Source organism: Theobroma cacao, chromosome 7 (assembly GCF_000208745.1).
Source record: "Theobroma cacao cultivar B97-61/B2 chromosome 7, Criollo_cocoa_genome_V2, whole genome shotgun sequence".
Taxonomy (NCBI): domain Eukaryota; kingdom Viridiplantae; phylum Streptophyta; class Magnoliopsida; order Malvales; family Malvaceae; genus Theobroma; species Theobroma cacao.
The window spans coordinates 660484-681232 of NC_030856.1; the positions used below are offsets into that span (position 1 = coordinate 660484).

At 36.8% G+C, this 20749-nt stretch overlaps 4 protein-coding genes across 6 annotated transcripts; 3 read left to right on the forward strand and 1 right to left on the reverse strand.

Annotated features, from left to right (window-relative positions):
- Nucleotides 1447-4620, forward strand: LOC18593261 (cellulose synthase-like protein E1). Its single transcript, XM_018124143.1, has 8 exons — nucleotides 1447-1736; nucleotides 2002-2320; nucleotides 2485-2625; nucleotides 2715-2846; nucleotides 2960-3172; nucleotides 3265-3489; nucleotides 3574-3921; nucleotides 4012-4620. Exons 1-8 carry the CDS (start codon nucleotides 1465-1467, stop codon nucleotides 4618-4620), a joined length of 2259 nt encoding a protein of 752 aa, XP_017979632.1. The 5' UTR covers nucleotides 1447-1464.
- On the forward strand, nucleotides 5087-9094 carry LOC108662673 (cellulose synthase-like protein E1). 2 transcript variants are annotated; one of them, XM_018124073.1, is made up of 8 exons: nucleotides 5087-5746; nucleotides 5826-6144; nucleotides 6500-6640; nucleotides 6744-6875; nucleotides 7354-7566; nucleotides 7679-7903; nucleotides 7998-8345; nucleotides 8422-9094. In XM_018124073.1, exons 1-8 carry the CDS (start codon nucleotides 5448-5450, stop codon nucleotides 8977-8979), a joined length of 2235 nt encoding a protein of 744 aa, XP_017979562.1. In that variant the 5' UTR covers nucleotides 5087-5447; the 3' UTR covers nucleotides 8980-9094. The 2 variants fall into 2 exon arrangements, with proteins under 2 accessions (XP_017979562.1, XP_017979563.1); XM_018124074.1 differs by having other exon boundaries at nucleotides 6503-6640.
- On the forward strand, nucleotides 10523-16873 carry LOC18593263 (transmembrane emp24 domain-containing protein p24beta2). Of its 2 annotated transcripts, XM_018125169.1 has the most exons (12): nucleotides 10523-10903; nucleotides 11120-11438; nucleotides 11517-11657; nucleotides 11744-11866; nucleotides 11953-12165; nucleotides 12276-12503; nucleotides 12592-12939; nucleotides 13023-13526; nucleotides 14626-14835; nucleotides 15657-15843; nucleotides 15936-16043; nucleotides 16561-16873. In XM_018125169.1, exons 1-12 carry the CDS (start codon nucleotides 10632-10634, stop codon nucleotides 16692-16694), a joined length of 2787 nt encoding a protein of 928 aa, XP_017980658.1. In that variant the 5' UTR covers nucleotides 10523-10631; the 3' UTR covers nucleotides 16695-16873. The 2 variants fall into 2 exon arrangements, with proteins under 2 accessions (XP_017980658.1, XP_017980657.1); XM_018125168.1 differs by lacking the exons at nucleotides 10523-10903; nucleotides 11120-11438; nucleotides 11517-11657; ... (3 more) ...; nucleotides 12592-12939; nucleotides 13023-13526 and adding an exon at nucleotides 13924-14039.
- On the reverse strand, nucleotides 17282-20068 carry LOC18593265 (RPM1-interacting protein 4). Its single transcript, XM_007020407.2, has 3 exons — nucleotides 19931-20068; nucleotides 17825-18007; nucleotides 17282-17643 (listed from the first exon to the last, which is right to left on the reverse strand). The coding sequence occupies exons 1-3, from the start codon at nucleotides 19934-19936 to the stop codon at nucleotides 17599-17601; spliced, it is 234 nt and encodes a 77-aa protein (XP_007020469.2). The 5' UTR covers nucleotides 19937-20068; the 3' UTR covers nucleotides 17282-17598.

The following is a 20749-nucleotide window of genomic DNA, read 5'->3' on the forward strand; positions in this document are numbered from 1 at the left end:
ATGGATCCTTGTGCAGATCGAGGATGCAAAAATAGCAGTTAATTCTATTCTAATAGCCCACTTGCATGATTTCTGTCCATGTTTAGAAAGTGATGTTAGAACAACGAGACATTGGGGATAGTGAAACAAATTTTGTCTTAACTAACCATGCAATGTTTTATAATTTCAAATTGTAGTTGTTGATAAATTACAAACTAAAGGACAAGTCAAAAATGGATGATACAATATATATATAGCAAGTGGGGATTAAGGAAAAGATGTAAGAATTTATTGGCTTATCACTCACATTTCAGCTAACAGTTTGTAAAGCTCACTTATTAGTTTATTCATCAAGTGTTCATCACGTTGGTGATAGTTAGTTATGATTAAAATAGCATCTGGCAAAGCTGAGACAGAACTTTTATCCTCTAATTAAGTGATTAAAAGGTCCTTATTATGTGAATTATGTAATATAAGATAATCTTGAAGGAAAATGGTAATTAATGCCGTCTTGTTTTATCTCTTGGTGTAGGTTTTGAGCTCAATAACACAAAGATTTACGTGATTTGGTTTTGAAGTCTGCATGGACGAGCATAAACATAGGAGAGATTTCACTGTAAAAACTTAGGGTGTGTATTGCTTTCAATGTGTTTCAAGTATTTGGTAATGGGATGGAAAGGCTTAAGACCGATTAAACACAATGGTTATTTACATAGGATTGGTTGCAAAACTTTGTTTTTGGTACGATTATGTCTGCACTTCATCTTGCTCCACTAAACCTTATGAATGGCTGATCATCTGGTCTTTGTTTTATGTTTAGCAAATCCTAATGAACCCATTCAGCTACAAATGAACAGAACACAAGTTCAAATTTGCTTTCAATCATAACAAAAGAAGTTGAGGAAGACTTCCAACCAGTTCCTTCTGACTTTGACTAGGTTTAATTACCGCAGACAAAATTTGCCGACAGGGACACAAAGGCAAAGTTTGACTTTTGCAATGGATATGGATGAACAACTTAGAAAATCTTGAATATCCCCAAAAAAAGAGATTGATTGATAGTTTAAGGTCCCAATATTAGTGTTAATATTCTTGAGAGTTGAAAGCTATCAGCTCCAATCAATCTGAGCTTACATTCCTGCCCAACAAGCTGCTATATAATCGAGTTACTTGCATGAACAAAGTACTTGCAAATCATTGTCTAGCAAGTTGAGGATAGCTACAGAATACTTATTACGTACCCTTGCTTCATGCATACGATTCTGTCGTGAATTTCATGCTTGCATCATGGATATGCAGCTTGACCATGCAACAATTCTTAATAGACTTTTTTTCTGGCAGCCGCTGATAATATAGATCAGCTAGCTTTTGAATTTGATTTTGTCCAAAAGGGTATGCAAGAATTTAGCTATAAATAGACAAACAGATTGATGCATGCCTCCAACATCATTTAAATTATTTCTGAATTCTAAGGTTGTTTGAAAGATGGGAAATGAAGGGTACGTTCCTTTGTTCGAGACAAAGAAAGCACAGGGGATAGCCCTTTACAGACATTTTGCAGCCTCTGTGTTTGTGGGAATATGCTTTATCTGGGCTTATAGAGTGAATCATATACCAAGAAATGGAGAAGATGGGAGGTGGGTTTGGATTGGTTTGTTTGCAGCTGAGGTTTGGTTTGGTTTTTACTGGCTACTCACTCAAGCCCTCCGCTGGAACCCCATTTACAGACATACTTTCAAGGACAGGCTCTCTCGAAGGTTTCATCCCTCGAAAAACTCTTCTTACATATCTTGTACTCTAATTTTTGCTTTATTGCCCCGAAGTCCAGGAGAGCTAACCCTTCACCTACAATTTGGTTTCTTGCTTTAAAAATATTGCTGCAAACTTGATTCTAATCATCAACAATGGAAAAAACTGCCTTTTGAACATATCTTTACTCTGTACTAACATGGATATAATGTCATTCATTAGTCTTCATATTTATGTTTTTGACAGAAATTTGCTTAATTTTCATTTTATCAGATATGAAAATGAGTTGCCTGGAGTTGATATTTTCGTGTGCACAGCAGATCCTCTGATAGAGCCACCAATGATGGTTATTAACACTGTTTTATCAGTCATGGCCTATGACTACCCGAAGGAAAAGCTTAGTGTGTATCTATCTGATGATGCTGGTTCATATCTTACCTTCTATGCTCTCTTGGAGGCCTCTCAGTTTGCTAAACACTGGATACCATTCTGCAAAAAGTTCAATGTGGAACCAAGATCTCCGGCTGCTTATTTCAAGTCAGTTTCTGGCTCACATGACTCCAAAGAGGTTAAAGAATTAGCAACTGTTAAGGTACTATACCATTGCCTACTTTCCTTGGGACCATTTCACTGTAAAGGACTTAAACTAAGCTTCTGATACCTGCTTTTAGACCAATTACAAAGATAGTTCTGAATGTGTTTTGAATCAATTTAGATCATGTTTTAATGAGCTCGGCAATCTCTGACTTTCTGTAGAAATTATACAAAGACATGGAGAATCGAATCGAGGCTGCAGCCAAGCCAGGTTGTCTCTCTGAAGAACTACGTTCGAAACATGAGGGATTCTCTCGATGGGATTCATATGTTTCACAACGTGATCATGACACTATGCTTCAAGTAAGTGAAATGCTACATTTTGTTTAATGACAAGTACCATGTAAAGCATTTTCAAGAATTTAGTACTGATGTTGAATGAATTTCACCAGATATTGATTAATGGGAAAGATCCAATTGCCACAGATGTGGAAGGATGTAGGCTACCAACTTTGGTGTACTTGGCTCGTCAGAAGAGACCCCAACATTTCCATAACTTCAAAGCTGGAGCTATGAATGCATTGGTAATTCAAAAGCTGACTTGTAATTACTTTCTTTTTCTATTCATTTGAGATATCTTAAGATAAAATTTGTGATTGCCAACAATCCTAAAAGCTCATTTCATTCCACACTGCAGATAAGGATATCATCCAAAATCAGCAACGGGCAGATCATTCTGAATGTAGACTGTGATATGTACTCAAATAACTCACATTCGGTGCGAGATGCTCTTTGCTTCTTCATGGATGAGAAAAAAGGCCCTGAGATTGCTTATGTGCAGTTTCCCCAGAACTTTGATAATATTACCAAGAATGAAGTATACAGTAATTCAATGAGAGTGATTAATGAGGTATGTGTTGATGTAACTAAGCTCTGCTGATAAAAATAGCATTTTCTCTTTCTTTCTATGTGATTTTTTTTTTAAATGGTTGGAAATGGAAGGTGGAATTCCATGGTCTGGATGGATATGGAGGCCCTCTCTATATTGGAACGGGCTGCTTTCACAGAAGAGATACTCTGTGTGGGAGGAAGTTCAGTCAGGGATCTAAGAATGAATTTAAGATAGAAAAAAATGCAGAAAGAGAAGAAACCATTCATGAATTGGAAGAAAATTCAAAGGACCTTGCAAACTGTACTTATGAAGAAAATACTGACTGGGGAAAGGAGGTATCTTTCTTTCTCTTGACCTCAAGCAGGCATTAAGCACACTGCATACATGCTTTCTTGAGCTTATTCAATGTTTCATTGCAGATGGGATTGAAATATGGGTGTCCAGTTGAAGATGTGATCACTGGTTTATCAATTCAATCCCGGGGATGGAAATCAGTGTATTACAATCCGGCAAGGAAGGCCTTTTTAGGAGTTGCAACAACCACACTTGGTCAAACACTAGTGCAGCACAAGAGATGGTCTGAAGGTGACTTTCAGATTTTGCTTTCAAAGTACAGTCCTGCCTGGTATGCCAAAGGAAAGATTAGCTTAGGCCTCCAACTGGGATATTGCTGTTACTGCTTCTGGGCTTCTAATTCCCTGCCAGTGCTCTATTACTCTATTGTTCCTTCCCTTTCTCTTCTAAGAGGGATATCTTTGTTTCCACAGGTATTTTTTTTGTTTTCTTTTTTCTCATTCAAACCCATTTCTCTTAATTGACTTGGATTAACTGAATTTATGAACATTGAACTTATCCAGTTGTCAACTCCATGGTTTATTCCATTTGCATATGTGATATTCTCCACATATACCTACAGCCTAGCTGAGTTTCTGTGGAGTGGTGGCACAGTCCTTGGTTGGTGGAATGATCAAAGAATATGGCTTTACAAAAGAACAAGCTCATACCTCTTTGCCTTTACCGACACCATTGCGAATTCACTTGGATATTCTGCAGATTCAGGATTTGTAATCACAGCCAAAGTTTCTGAACATGATGTCCACAACCGATACTTGAAAGAGATCATGGAGTTTGGAGCATCCTCTCCCATGTTCACTGTACTGGCAACAAGTGGTTTGGTGAACCTACTTTGCTTGGCTGGACTGCTGAAGAAACTGTTCATCGCTGAGGACATATCTAATCTCTACCAGATGATGGTTTTGCAAATCCTTCTTTGCAGCCTTCTGGTTCTCATCAACTGGCCTTTGTACCAAGGCCTTTTCTTGAGGAAGGACAACGGCAAGATACCAAGCTCTTTAGCAATCAAATCTATAGTATATGCACTCCTCGTACCTGCTTTATGTTCTTGTATTAATTTTGTATTGTATTTCTTTTCTGATTTTGTTTTACTGTGTAACTTGATCCCTTGATTCAAATTCAAAGAATAAATAAATGATTACATTTTATACATACCAGATTCCAGAAGTTATTGAATCTTACTTACCTTCTGGTTTGCAGGTTCTACCAGTATCTGAGTATTACCTTTGTCCTATTTAATATTCCTATAGTATACCTAAAAGGTTATAGTACACCAATCAGAAAGCGATGTTTGCAAGTTAGACACTCGGGTCAAAGAAACCCAAAGATCTAAGCCATGGCTTTTGAGAGCATTGGATAGTAGCCTAGGAGGAAGGTTTTGGTTGGGAGGCATTATCAAGATTCTGTCTGAACATCGCAGATTGGACGTGACCTTTCTCAGTTTGTGGGGCTTATTTTATTGAGCCATTTCTAACAGTCAATGCAAAGAGGTGACCCACCCTGGATTGATTATATCTTTGCCATCTTGCTGTTTCTTGAAGTGTTATGTGTAATACTACTCGAGGCTCAACATGTGCAGAATGCAGAACCTGGCTGATTTTATTGTAAAGTGTGAAAGTATGGATGTAAGGTGAGTATACTATGTGCTAACAGTGATGTAGGGTCACTTTTGTAGGAACTACGCTGAGGTTGACAGATCCTTCATGAGTCCGCTCTCCTCACGCCGGTTCCCACCAGCTTTTCCCCGACATAGGATGAATACTAAAAACTTATTTTGACTGAGCAACACACTCTTTCTTATGCAGCCACAAAGGGGCAGCAATCATGAAGGTGCACCTAGTTGAGAAATAATAATTCTCAACAGACTTTTCTGTGAGGAGAAGATAAGGTACCTTTTCATTTGATTTTTGCAATAGCGCTCGGACGTTCATAGTTGTCTATGTTTGAGAGAGAGAGAGAGAGAGAGATGGGAGATGATAGATACTGCCCTTTGTTTGAGACAAAGAGAGCAAAAGGAACAGCTCTTTACAGAGTCTTTGCAGGGTCTATATTCATTGGTGTATGTCTGATTTGGGCTTTCAGAGTGAGCCATCTACCAAGAGAAGGAGAAGATGGGAGGTGGGTTTGGATTGGTTTGCTTGCAGCTGAGCTTTGGTTTGGTTTTTACTGGTTCCTCACTCAAGCACACCGGTGGAACCAAGTCTATAGGCACACCTTCAAAGACAGGCTCTCCCAAAGGTTTTCCTCTTGACCCTTTTCCATACATCTCAATCTTGTTTCATTTTGAATGCTTGCTTAACTACCAAGGTATGATCAGATATGAAAATGAGTTACCAGGGGTGGACATATTCGTGTGCACGGCGGATCCTGTGATTGAGCCACCAATGATGGTTATCAACACCGTTTTATCAGTTATGGCCTATGACTACCCTCCGGAGAAGCTCAGTGTGTACCTCTCCGATGATGCCGGTTCACATCTCACCTTCTATGCTCTATCTGAGGCCTCTCAGTTTGCTAAACATTGGATACCATTCTGCAAAAAATTCAACGTGGAGCCAAGATCTCCAGCAGCTTTCTTTGACTCAATTTCTAACTCACAAGACTCCAAACAAGCTAAAGAATTATCAATTATAAAGGTACCTATACTTTATTGTTTCCCTGGTAAGACAAGCTCATGCCTGACGTATCTAAGGTTGAAAAAATACAAAGGTGGAGGTAGAGCTATCTTTGTCTTATTGCATAAAGAAATATTATTCTCTTGAACTTCTTGTTTCACTTTATTCACATTTGGGCTGTAAGAACCACTCTATTAACTTTAATTATAAATCTGATATCATTTACTGTTAATTGGTCTAACTAAAAAGAATCTAACCTGAATGCTTCAGTAATTTCTTAAAAAGTTTTGCGTTTGGCATACTGCTATTCTACTTACAAGTTTTAGTGTGTTTTAAAGTCTGTTTTAAATCTTATGCTGGTACTTTTGCTCTATAGAAGTTATATGAAGACATGAAGGACCGAATCGATATTGCAACCAAGCTAGGCCGTCTGCCTGAAGAAGTGCATTTGAGGCATAAAGGGTTTTCTCAATGGGATTCGTACTCTTCTAGGAATGATCATAACACCATTCTTCAAGTATGTGAAAATCGAAACATCAGTTTTTGTTAATGATGAGTAATACTTGAAAGCACTTTGAACCAACTCAGTACAAATTTGTTGAATAACTGAATTTTGCCAGATATTGATTGACGGGAAATACCCGAATGCCAAGGACATGGATGGATGTGCATTACCAACGTTGGTGTACCTGGCTCGGGAGAAGAGACCCCAGTATCCACATAACTTCAAAGCTGGAGCTATGAATGCCCTGGTATACATACTCTGCCGTTCAACATGCAACTTTTTGTTGTCAAAGTAGTAATACAGACATGCAAGGGCAGTAGGTACTGCTATTAAAGACAGATAGAATAGCAGATAGAACAGAATCAGAAAACTATGAGAATTTTATCTGTAAAGCTTCTTCATTGATTCAGTCTGATACTCAGCATTAAAAAATAGTTCAAAAACATAAAGACGGTAAGTTCTCTTTGTGCATGACACTTGGCAAGTGCTAACACCAGACATCATATCAAAACATGCTTGACTGGCATGTTTTTGACACTTGACTGCTAACATGCAGTCTGCTTAACTCAAAAAACACCTGTCCTATAAGTCACCACACGTGTTGGTGCTTCTAGAAGTGTATCATGCAAATTTTAGGAACAGATATTGTGTGTGTGTGTGTGTGTATATATATATATATATTCTGATAACACCAAACCTAACAGATAATGTAACTCAACATGCAGATAAGGGTATCATCAGAAATTAGCAATGGACAGATTATTCTTAATGTGGATTGCGATATGTACTCAAATAATTCAGTTGCTGTGAGGGATGCTCTTTGCTTCTTCATGGATGAGAAAAAGGGCCATGAGATTGCTTATGTACAGTTTCCACAAAATTTCGACAATATTACCAAAAATGAGCTATATAGCAGTTCAATGAGAGTAATAAGTCAGGTATGCATTCATGTAATGATTGGTGCTCATACAATATTTTTCTCTTCTTGGCAGTCTTTATGACTTCAATAAATGTTGCATTGTTTGCTTCTGTTAATGTTGAAAATGATAGGTGGAATTCCATGGTTTGGATGGATATGGCGGCCCCCTTTATATTGGAACTGGCTGCTTTCACAGAAGAGATACACTATGTGGAAGGAAGTTCAGCAGGGAAACTAAAAATGAATTCAGAATAACAACAGACAGAGAAAGGGAAGAAAAGGCACATGCATTGGAAGAAAAATTAAAGGTCCTTGCTAATTGTACTTATGAAGAGAACACTGAGTGGGGAAATGAGGTACTTCTCTCTCTTACTCTCCCTCACTCAATCACACATGCCAGTGTATATTTTTATACACACTTACTTCAGCATAGTGCATTTTAAATTTCAGATGGGATTGAAGTATGGGTGTCCAGTTGAAGATGTGATCACAGGTTTATCAATCCAATGCCGGGGATGGAAATCAGTGTATTTCAATCCGGAAAGGAAGGCTTTTCTAGGAGTTGCACCAACCACACTTGCTCAGACACTGGTGCAACACAAGAGATGGTCCGAAGGTGACTTTCAGATTCTACTTTCGAAATACAGTCCAGCTTGGTATGCCAATGGCAAGATTAGCTTGGGCCTTCAGCTGGGATATTGCTGTTACTGCTTTTGGGCTTCTAATTGCTTGGCAGGGCTATACTACTCCATTGTTCCTTCCCTTTATCTTCTAAGAGGCATTTCTTTGTTCCCTGAGGTATGTTACTACCTTTCATTCTCAATTTCAGACAAATTTTAAGTTTAATCTGTTTCTGACAAATGAACATATCCAGTGTTCAAGCCCATGGTTTCTTCCATTTGCATATGTTGCAATTTCCAAATTCGCTTATAGCCTAGCTGAGTTTCTATGGAGTGGTGGCACAGTCCTTGGTTGGTGGAATGATCAAAGGATCTGGCTTTACAAAAGGACAAGTTCCTACCTCTTGGCCTTCATTGACACCATTGCGAAAACATTAGGACTAAATTCTGATTCAGCATTTGTAATCACTGCCAAAGTTTCTGACCAGGAAGTCTATAACCGATATGTCAAAGAGATAATGGAGTTCGGAGCCTCCTCTCCAATGTTCACTACACTGGCGACAATTGCATTGATAAATTTAGTTTGCTTGGCTGGACTGATGAAGAAAGTAGCCATGGAAGAGAGCATTGCTAGAATTTATGAGACAATGCTTTTGCAAGTAGTTCTATGTGTCATTCTGGTTCTCATCAACTGGCCTTTGTATCAAGGACTTTTCTTTAGGAAGGACAATGGCAAGATGCCAAACTCTATAGCTATTAAATCAATTGTATTAGCTCTGTCTGTATGTACTTGCTTTACATTCTTGACTTAAGTTTTCCTGTTGTTTATTGTGTTACCATTTTCCTGTAACGTACAGTCTTTCACTCCATGATTTGAAGAAATAAAAGGATACCCTCTGTCCCTTTAGGATTCTACTACACCCACAACTAGACAATTCAGACTGAGCTACAGTAACTAGGGCTACTTGCTTTGCCAGCCTCATACTTTGATGTATTTCATATCTACACTTGGTCTATCTGGGTTCAAATTCGACTGCTAATTAGTCTATGCAGGACCACTTTGTGCAATCACAATGCATATCTTATGCCTATTTGCTTCCTCACTTTTCGCAATAAATATGTTGAGTGTTGGCTAGCTTGTTGAAGAAAATTGTACTTTGCTATTCAAAGAGAACGTGTGCACAATCCTGACTCCTCTGCTGCTGTCGGTTCAAATGAAAAACAAATGTTTTCCACTTGGATTGGTTAAAGGTGGAACACAAAGCATATCATTGTGTAACCAGTGATGCCAAGTTTTAGCACAGAAGACTCAGACATGTCAATTCCAAGTCTATCAAACGGATGTTGACTGATAGTCTCGTTGAAGATCTTCCATTGATGACTGATGAAAGAAAGATTCAAGATGACCTGGAAGAAAAATTACCAAAGCCCTGCTTGGCTAGAGCACTGGAAACTCCCGAGGAACATCCCAATGGAACATCAGGACATAAGATTAATAGCATGAGTGTCTTTCAGCAACATGTTGCCTCTTTTGACCAAGGTAACAATGGAATTACTTATCCCTGGGAGACTACAGAGATAATATACACAAAGCTAAGCATGGGAGTGATTCAGGAACATATGGCACAGAAGGATAGGTTTGAATTACTAAGATCCAAATTGAGAGTATTGAAAGCTGATCCTATGGATGTGTGATGGGGTTAGCCCTGCTTGCAATATTTCTTAGTGCGAAAAGTATCTTTCAATTTGGAAAAGTAGTGCCTGTATTAATTACATATCTTTTATTTGGTTTCTTTATTTTGTTTTCATATTGGTCATGCTTTGACTATTGATCTTTTGATAATTTTATAAGAGAAAATTTTTAGAAAAGAGATAAATTGAAAACAAGAAATGATTGATGATTTTCACTACTGCAATAAGTGTATTGATACACAAATATTGAGAGAAGAAGAACAAGAAACAGTTAATCTAAAACTAAGGGGTCAAAGACAGCATAACTTATTTAAATAATTGCTGTCTTTGAATAGTTCACAATATGTGGTCTTTATTCTAACATAAAAAACTACTTAAAGATAAAATTTCAAGCCATGTGTTTTGACATATGAACATCTTTATCTTTGAAGTGCTGATGCCAACCGAGACTTTAATTTCCATTGTTGACAATTAATGTAAATATAAGGGACGGTTCATAAATTTAATGATGTGACAATTCTAAGTTGATTTTTATTTGTTTGTTTTTCAACGTTACTTTTTGTATCTGACAAGCTGCAAGACGGGATCACTTGGCTTAATGGCTTCTTGATTGAATATATATAAAATTTTGTGGACTTCATAAAAGTACAATGTTTCTTTGTAATCTAGAACTTGCAGAGACCGCTACCTGTTTCATCTTTCTCCCCTTTTTATCACCTCAGCTGTGTGGGAAAGACTAGAAAAGTGTTTAAAGTTTGGGAAAAGGGAAGAGATGAGAAACAGTAAGTATGCTCCTCTATTTGGAACAAGGAGAGAAAAGGGCATGGCCCTATATAGGCTCTTTGCGGTTTCGATCTTCATAGGCATATGGTCAATTTGGGCTTATAGAGTGAGTCACATGCCAAGAAATGGAGAAGATGGGAAATGGATCTGGATTGGTTTGTTCGCATCTGAGTTATGGTTTGGTTTTTACTGGATCCTCAGTGAAGCACACAGGTGGAACCCTTCTTACAGATGCACCTTCAAGGACAGGCTCTTGAAGAGGTTTTCCCTTTGAACTCTTTATCTTGTCTGCATAGGCATCATCACCTAATGAGCTTGTACAAGAGGGTAAAACTGCCTTGTTTGCTTAAGTGCTAGTGGCATATCAGTTAAAGTACTTTTATCAGATAACCATTGATTACTAGGAAAACTTCAAGAATGGAAACGATATGTTGACTTGTTGGATGCCTTAACACGTTATTGTTTTGCTGTATACAGATATGGAAATGACTTGCCTGATGTGGACATATTCGTGTGCACCGCAGACCCTGCCATAGAACCTCCAGTGATGGTGATTAACACTGTTTTATCAGTCATGGCCTATGACTACCCACCGGAGAAGCTCAGCGTGTATCTCTCAGATGATGCTGGTTCAGATATTACCTTCTATGCTCTCTTAGAAGCCTCTCAGTTTGCTAAACATTGGATACCATATTGCAAAGAATTCGATGTGGAGCCAAGATCTCCAGCAGCATATTTTATCTCGGTTTCTGATACACATGACACCAAGCAGGATAAACCCTTGGCGACTATCAAGGTAATGTTCCTAAATTTGTTTTTGTCCAAGTCCTTTTTTCCTTTTTGTTTTTAAATGTTTCCATTAAAATTCTTGTAGAAATTATATGAAGACATGGAGAACAGAATTGAAACTGCAGCAAAACTAGGCCGACTCTCCAAGGAAATATGCTCAAAACATAGAGGATTTTCTCAGTGGAATTCGTATGCTTCGAGGCGTGACCATGATGCTATTGTTCAAGTATGTTAAGTGTTATATTGATAAGCAGCACTTCAATCACATACAAGCAGTTCACTACTAACTGTCTAAAAATCGAAATTTTACAGATATTGATTGATGGCAATGCCACAGATATTAAAGGAAGTGCATTGCCAACTTTGGTGTATTTGGCTAGGGAGAAGAGACCCCAACATCCCCATAACTTCAAAGCTGGAGCTATGAATGCATTGGTAATCTGGATAAAAATGTTTTCTGACATCTTTTTTATTTTCTTTTAATTTTACCAAAATCTAAGAAGAACTTGGTGAATATACAGATAAGAGTGTCATCGAATATTAGCAATGGGCAGATCATTCTTAATGTAGACTGTGATATGTACTCAAACAATTCACATGCTGTTCTAGATGCTCTATGCTTCTTCTTGGATGAAGAGAAGGGTCAGGAGATTGCTTTCGTGCAGTTTCCGCAGATCTTTGAGAACATTACTAAGAATGACATATATGGTAATTCATTAATAGTAGGCCGTGAGGTAATCATTTATACAGCATATACAAGCAGGGTATTATCCTTTAATCTATTTTTTCTTTCAATGAATTATTATAAGCGTCTGTATCTAAAAACAATGAGGTTGTTCTGAAGGTGGAATTTCATGGTTTGGATGGTTCTGGAGGCCCATTGTACATTGGATCAGGATGCTTTCACAGAAGGGATGCTCTATGTGGAAAGAAATTCAGTGAGGAATGCAAGATTCAACGGAAGGGAGGAAATAACATGATGAGGAGAGAGAAAAGTGCGCTTGAACTAGAAGAAAATTCCAGGTTTCTTGCACGTTGTACCTATGAAGAGAACACTCAATGGGGAAAAGAGGTCTAATTCCTCTCGCTCTTCCCCTTCTCGTTCTTTCTTATCTTTCAAACACAGACACTAATTGATCGTCAATGCCTAAATGTTGCAGATTGGTTTGAAATACGGGTGTCCGGTTGAAGATGTGATAACAGGATTATCAATCCAATGCCAAGGGTGGAAATCAGTTTACTTCAATCCACCAAGGAATGCCTTCCTTGGTGTTGCACCAACCACGCTACCTCAAACACTAGTGCAGCACAAAAGATGGAGTGAGGGTGACTTCCAGATTTTTCTTTCAAAGTACAATCCTGCTTGGTTCGCCCATGGAAAGATCAGTTTAGGCCTTCAAATGGGGTACTGCTGCTATTTCCTCTGGGCTCCAAACTGCTTGCCTACATTATATTATTCCATTGTTCCTTCTCTTTGTCTCCTTAGAGGCATTTCCTTGTTTCCACAGGTAATTTAACTGTTAACTGACCATATTTTCGACTATTTCCTATCCATCCACCAGCAAACTGAACTTGTTTTCTGTGAATCCAGTGCTCAACTCCCTGGTTTATACCATATGCATATGTCATAGTTTCCAAGTATGCTTATAGTCTCATCGAGTTTCTCTGGTCTGGAGGCACAATCCTTGGCTGGTGGAACAACCAAAGAATGTGGCTGTACAAAAGAACAAGTTCCTATCTCTTTGGCTTCACTGATACCATCTTAAAGTCACTAGGATTTTCTGATACTGCCTTTGTGATCACAGCGAAGGTAGCAGACCAGGATGTTTTAGAACGATATCAAAGGGAGATCATGGAGTTTGGACCCTCCTCTTCTTCTCCAATGTTCACTCTCCTGGCAGCCATTGCATTGCTGAATCTGTTTTCCCTGCTTAGAGTGGTGCAGAAGCTGGCCTTGAACAAGGATTCAATAAGCCAATGCCAGGCAATGGCCCTGCAAATCCTTCTGTGTAGCCTTTTGGTTCTGATCAACTTGCCATTGTACCAAGGTCTTTTCCTAAGGAAGGATAAGGGCAAGATCCCAAGCTCCATAGCTGTTAAATCAGTGGTGTTGGCTCTCTCTGCCATTACCTGCTTCACATTCATGTATTGATATTTCACTATATAAATACATTTTTGGGTTGTTTTTTATATATTAATAATAAGGGTTGCATCTTTATTTTGATTTCTTTAATTTAAAAAATTAAATTTTAATATAAAATACATCAAAATTAAAATTTTTATCTTAATTTTAATAAAAAATAAAAAAATAAAAAAATCCAGAAAAAAAAAAGGAATTTGAGAGAAGTAAATTAGCTATGGAAAAAATTGGTTTTAGGAAGTAAAAAAAGACAATTGCGCCACGTGGGATAAGCAAAAGCTCTTACTCTGTACATGAGATACAGGTGATTATAACCCTGTTTAGGACAACATCGTTAGACTTCAAAGTGCCCAAAGTGCTCGAAAGTTGTTTCCTTTGTGTCTGTCTGTGTTTCTCAAAACCCTTCCAAAGATCTAATCTTTACATTCTTTTTCAACTCTTCAAAGAAGAAAAAAAAAACCCAAAAAGGTAAATTTTATCTTTTTTTTTAAATAATCTTTACAATACCAAGTTATCATAATTCAATCACCTCAGTTTCTTCCTTTAAAATCTTAGTCCTTTTGGTTGACTTTTCATAGTTTTGATCTTGTTTTTTGAATTATTTTCCTTTAATTTTACTTCCTTTTCTGAGACACCAAACAGATCATTCAATTGTATATCTGTTGCTTTCTTCTTTTGTTTTTGCCTCAATAATTGTGGGTTTTGCTTGGAAAATCTGTTGGGTCAAAAAGTTTTCATCTTTCTTTTCTTCTTTTTAATGCTTTTGGGTGGGAAAAAAATTATGGGTTTCATCAATTATCATGAAATTTGAAGGAAAAAATTGGTGGAAAATTGGGGAAATTATATAAGAAAAGCCTGTTACTACTATTTATGGTTTATTATTAACTCACGAATTCTTTTTGCCTTAGGTTTTGATAAAGTATTAGTCTGTTAGTATTTGATTTTGCATAGTTTTTGATGTTTATGCAATCAAATTAATGCAAATTTACGATGTTAGTTTTATGTTTTTATCATGTTTTATAAGTTGGAGACATTGACTTTTGTAATTTTGCAGATGAAAATGGGATTCATTGAATTTGTTGCTGCTATATTGCTGGCATTCTTGTGTTGTCCAAATGCAGTGTATGGGATTAGATTCGTGATCGACAGAGAAGAATGCCTCTCTCATAATGTTAAGTACGAAGGGGATACGATTCATGTGTCATTCGTTGTCATTAAGACTGATTCAACTTGGCATTCTAGTGATGAGGGTGTTGATCTTGTGGTAAGCTTTTTAGTTCTTCATAACAGCTAATCTGATTGTGTCATTGCCTGTCATGAAATTATGTTTCGATTGGTAAAATTTGTAGTTCTGTTATTGCAATGTTAAGATTTCTTACTTTAGGCATTGTTAAGATCGCAAACTGTGGATGTATAGTGTTTGAGAACAGGTGATCTGGTGAATCTAAATCAGATCTGTCTCCCCTTTTACTCATAGTGATTGACAGCACCCTCTACGGCCAATGCTTCCTCTGAATGTCCAAGAATCCATTTTCAGATTCTGTACTGAAAACGTATTTCGGTTTACTTTCTAGTCCAACAACTGTTCTCTTGTTATGGGTAATATCAGTATATTTTTCAAGTTGGTAGCCTGGACTAGAAGGTGGAAACAGATTCCAAATTTCCAACTTTGAGATACCTATAGGCTGCAAAGGCAATTAGGGGTTGTTGCTTTTGTTTCTCCTAATTTCCGTGGTGCTATAGGTGGTAATATTCTTTTTCTGATTTGAATAAGTTGGATGCTGAAAATGGGGTCATATAAATTTAGTACTTGCAAGCTCTTTCAAGTAAAATGATGAGATCAAAATAAAGTTTTTGATTTTTTTTTTCTTATAACCGGGAACTCAATGTCACAAAGGCTTTAACCCATAGGAAACTGAAATTGACTGCTCACATGCTAGAGGAATGACAAGCAAACTAGAATGTTGGAAGGTTGTTTATGTCCTGTATCAGGTTGTTTGCAGTTAGTTTGTTTTTGTAGTTTGCTTTGTTTTTCTTTCCCCTGTAAAGGTGGCAATTGAGCTTGCGACTTGTTGCAATTGTCAGGTGAAGGGACCTACCGGTGATCAGATTCAAGATTATCGTGACAAGATAAGTGAGAAATTTGAGTTTGTTGCTCATCAAAAAGGAGTACATCGTTTCTGCTTCAGTAATAAATCTCCTTACTATGAAACGGTCGACTTTGATGTACACGAAAGTCATTTTACATACTATGATCAGCACGCAAAAGATGGTAAGCCATGTTTTACGTGCTTTTTGCCTTTCTTTTCCCCTGCTAAACCTCTAATAAAGTGTGCTGATTGCTGTTCTCGTGCTTATCTGCAGAGCATTTTAACCCTTTGTTAGAACAAATATCTAAGTTAGAGGAAGCTCTTTATAACATTCAGTTCGAACAGCACTGGTTAGAGGCTCAGACAGAACGGCAGGCAATAGGTATATTTACCTTAACATTTTTTATTTTTAATTAAGGCAGTTCTGCCTGATGTTCTATCATTGATGCCTTCAGAACTTATCTGTTTCTGTTGAGAAAGTTGCTAGATTTTGCTATGCATTACAATAAAGCATCGCTTTAAGTCTTAAAACTCATTATCATTTAGGTTGCTATACTATGTTTCTTTGAGCTTTTAAATTGTGTACTAGGAAATTTTTTCACTATATGTTGGTCACTCAGCAGCTGCAGAGTTTGTTTCATGGGTTTCTGTCATCGAACCTATGCTATGTATTTTAGAGCAGTCACACTTTTTATCAGTGAACCTAAGCTTGTTAAACCCGGTGAGGATGGAATATAATAAGGTGTAATTGTCTTTTTGGAATATTGGAGCTAATATCTATATTACATCAAATAAAAACCTGTAGCGTAAGCATTGCACAAATCTCTCTCTGTCTCACATGAATCCTTTGCAGTTGACTACTTTTTCGTCTAATCATTCTCTCTCGACTTGAAATGCAGTAAATGAAGCTATGAGTAAAAGAGCTGTTCACAAGGCCATTTATGAATCTGCAGCACTAATTGGAGCGAGTGTTCTGCAAGTTTACCTGCTCCGACGCCTTTTTGAACGGAAGCTTGGGATGTCCCGGGTTTAGTTTTAAGCACTGCAATGCAATGTTTTATTAGCTATAGGATCATGCAGACTGTTGTAATCTGAGGCATTTGATACACATGTACAGAATCCATGAATTTGGATACGGTTTTTGCTTATGGTCGAGCCTTTTAGATTTGCTATGGTTGAGCTTTAGATCAATAAAGCATGAGTTTCAAGTTATTTCTGCTTTAAATTTTTTGCATGGTTGAGCCTCTTAGATTTGCTATGGTTGAGCTTTAGATCAATAAAGCATGAGTTTAAAGTTATTTCTGCTTTAAATTTTTTGCATGGTTTCACACGACATGAGTGATGTTCATCAGCCACTATCTGCAAACATGCTTTTGTCTGGAAATTGTTAGTCCTGAAAAGGAAATACATTCATTTTCGAACTACTCAGAAAATGGCACATCTACAATCAGCAATTCTAGAGAGCTACAATGGTAGGATTTTCATGACCATATAACACGTTCTGCTACCTGCAAGCTATTTACTGCCACTGAAATATTTTGAAGGAATGGCATGCAAAACAGAGTTCTATTGTTGTCTCCAATTAAAAGAAAGAAAGAGCAGTGAAAGAGAAAGACAACCTTTTCACAAACACGCCAATCACTTGTATAACATGAAGAAAGAATATGTCACACCAAAGCTCTACAGCTTATAACACAGAGAAGGCAAAGACAAGAAGAAATAACTCAGCTTCTAATAATAACCCACCAAATCAGTACATATAGATACAGTAAGTGTTTGTCTTCTATGCTCTTTCGTCCCACCAGAATTAAATTTTACACCACAAAAAAAACAAATTCCAGAAGGGCTTATCACTGCCCTATAGATCCATTCTTGTTTAGAAATATATGGTGGGGCTTGAACATACTTGTGGAAGCTCTTATACAGGCAGGATTTCATCAAGATTCCGCAGCTGGGGCTTGAATGCAGCAAAACCATTTTTTCTGTGGAACAGCACAACATCAAGAGAGAAATCTAAAACATCTACAGTTTATAACAATAATAAGAATATGGAAATGGTGCCACATTCAAGCAAACTGCTTTTCCACCATCAGGCAAGTATCACCACTGCCCTAACATATGCATCCAGATGCCAAGAACAAGAAGTCATTACAGATTACTTACAGGCTGGGGTTTGCCAGGATCCACTCCAGACTTAACATGAGTATCAGACTTTGCTGGAGACTCAGGTTTGCCACCTGTTTTCTTCTCATCCCTTGCCTTGTTAAAGATCACAGTAAATCCCTCAGCAGATGCAGGATCATTGACATCCCATTCACCAAATTTTGGCAATGGTCGACCCTTGTCCTGTTGGGCAAAAGAAAAGTAAAAGGTTCCACTTCAAGACCCTCATAACCAAAGAAGCCATACCGATAAATACCAAGCTCAATATCAACAATTTTTTCACATTCAATAAGCAAGGAATGGTATGACAACAGAACAATTACACCAATAAATTGTTAGTTTGCTGGTTCTTTGGGGAGAAAGGAATTGATAAACCACTATTCATTCAATCCAACCTCTAAATGCCAGTCAAGATGCTGCATGACAGCTGCAGAGCTACCAGATGCCATATGGCTCTTACATAAGTTCAGCTTCAACTTATAACAAAGTAAATTCTATTTAACAACTGCAAATCTTGCTGGCATGCTTTGGAATATTGAAGAACAAACAAATGTGACCTGCGACCTGATTCTTTGTGCAATGGGGTAAAAAGACACATTGCAATCTGAATTATTACAACTCATTTATGGGCCTAAATAGACAGTGTAGTTTAAATTAACCAAACACTGGTTATTGGTCACTTACAGAAAGCTCCAAAAAACCTGGTCTAAGACCAAAAAAATTCGCTGTGATCATTATTTATTTCAATAGCATATGTCCAACAAAACAATCAAAAATGGTTCATGAAATAACTGTTCTAAACAACTATATAAGCATTGACTTGTAACAACTTTTATTCAAGGGAGATTTTAGGTAGGTAGAACAGTGAAAGCAAGCCATGACTAGATAGCAACAATACAATCAATTATACAGTTAAAGCACACAATGTGCAATAATTGAGAAGAAATCACAATGAACATTCAAGGGAGATAGAATGACCACATAAAAGCATATGACATCATTATAAAAACACAACCAGATAACTTGAAACGATCACATTCTTGGAAAGATACAGTGAAAAATTTAACTTATCTTGAAACAAGATAAAAAGGAATCTGCCGAAAAGTCGAACTTGAAATGACGTAAACTAACAATCAATATAATATCAAGTTATGAATATCCAAGCATAAATTAGTCACATCTTTGAAAATAAACATTGCTATAGATCCCATAAAGAACATTAACAACTTAGTGTTGGTCCATTGAATATGAACAGATTAATAGAAAAGATTTGTCTACTTCAGAATATGAACAAATTTATAGGATTATGACATCCATGATCAAGCTGCCATTCAGGGAACTCAATTAGAATATCAAATACTACACAAGCAACAATACGTGCCCGCTAAACACTCTCAACAAAAGCTAATTTTCTTCACTGAGCAAACTTCAATCTCTTGACTTTTGATATGTATAGAACTTTACCACAATCCTCCATTTTCACTCCTTACTTACCAGCTTCATACTTAGTCAGAAACTACATTTTCCACACAAAACTAATGGTACATTAATTGAACTTGATTCCTATTAACACCAAGATTATTAAAACATGTCAAAACAATTCATTCACCCATTTGCTAATGCATCCCATTTTCATTCAATATAAATCTAACTTCCAAACTTCAAATAGACTAAATTACCTCGAAAAATATCAAATTTCCAGCCATAAATCATATTACTACACAAGCAAATCACTCAAACGATACACAATTCATCAGCTAAACAAAACAAAAAGCGCAAAACCAGCTTCCAAAACAACTCATCAAGAAAACAGAAATAAAATAATCAAAAGGTAAATTTCCAATCATGAAAATCAAAACTTGCCCAAATTTTAAGCAAAAAAAGAGAACTTTGATCAGCAACAAAATCAAAGCTTGATTTTTCTCTTAAAAAATGGAAAATACAATGAAACCCAGAATCAAAAACCCAAAAACATATGAATCAAAGCAATCCCGAGCTCAAATCCATCAAAAACAAAATAAATCAAATCAAACAACAAAAATTAAACCTTTTTAAACCAAATTTTAACAGAAATGAACAGAATAAAACCCCAAAATGATTACATACCGACATGAATTCTTAGAGAGAAACTTTTCTCGTGAAGATAGAGGAGAGAAGGGGCTTTAGAGAGAGAAAAAATGAGAGCTTTTAGAGAGAGAAAGAAGGAAGTGAAGAATTTTGGGAGAAAAAAATGTGAACAGAAAAGAGAAGGAAAAAAAAATTTTGGATGTAGGGATAAACGGCGTTAGTTTTGACGGTTAACGGAAAGGGTGTGGTGAAAGAAGAGGGGGAGGGGGAAGTGAACCGAGCCGTTAGTATAACGTAGGTGATGACGTGGAAGGGAGGCACAATAACGGGAACGGCTAGATGAGCTGGCAAACGGCGTGGTGACTGATGTTGGGTTACACGGAGGCAAAGAGGACAAGTGATTTTCTGGCACTGTTTATAAATTGGGGAATTTTGAGGATTAATTTAATTAAATTCCTTTTTTTTAATTTTTTTTAATAATTCCCTAATTTCGATTAATTAACAATACATAATAAATAAAAAAATAAATATGCATTCCCGAATTATTTTTTTCGATTTAAGACATAAATTCGAAAACCTTTTTGTTTTTAGTTTTTATAATTAATTTTCAAAACATTTTTCTTTTCCTCCCGTCTTTAAATATTTGTCCACATTCAATTTTCACGAAAATTAATATAAAAACTTTGATTTTGATTTTTTTTTATAATATAAATATTAAAAGTAAGAATATTACGCTCGAAAAAAAAAAACAACCCCATTTTGATATAATTAAAAAAACACAAATAAAGAAAAAAACGGACGGATGAGATATTATTTTATTTTTTATTTTTATTTCATTGCGTCGAGAAAGCGATTGAA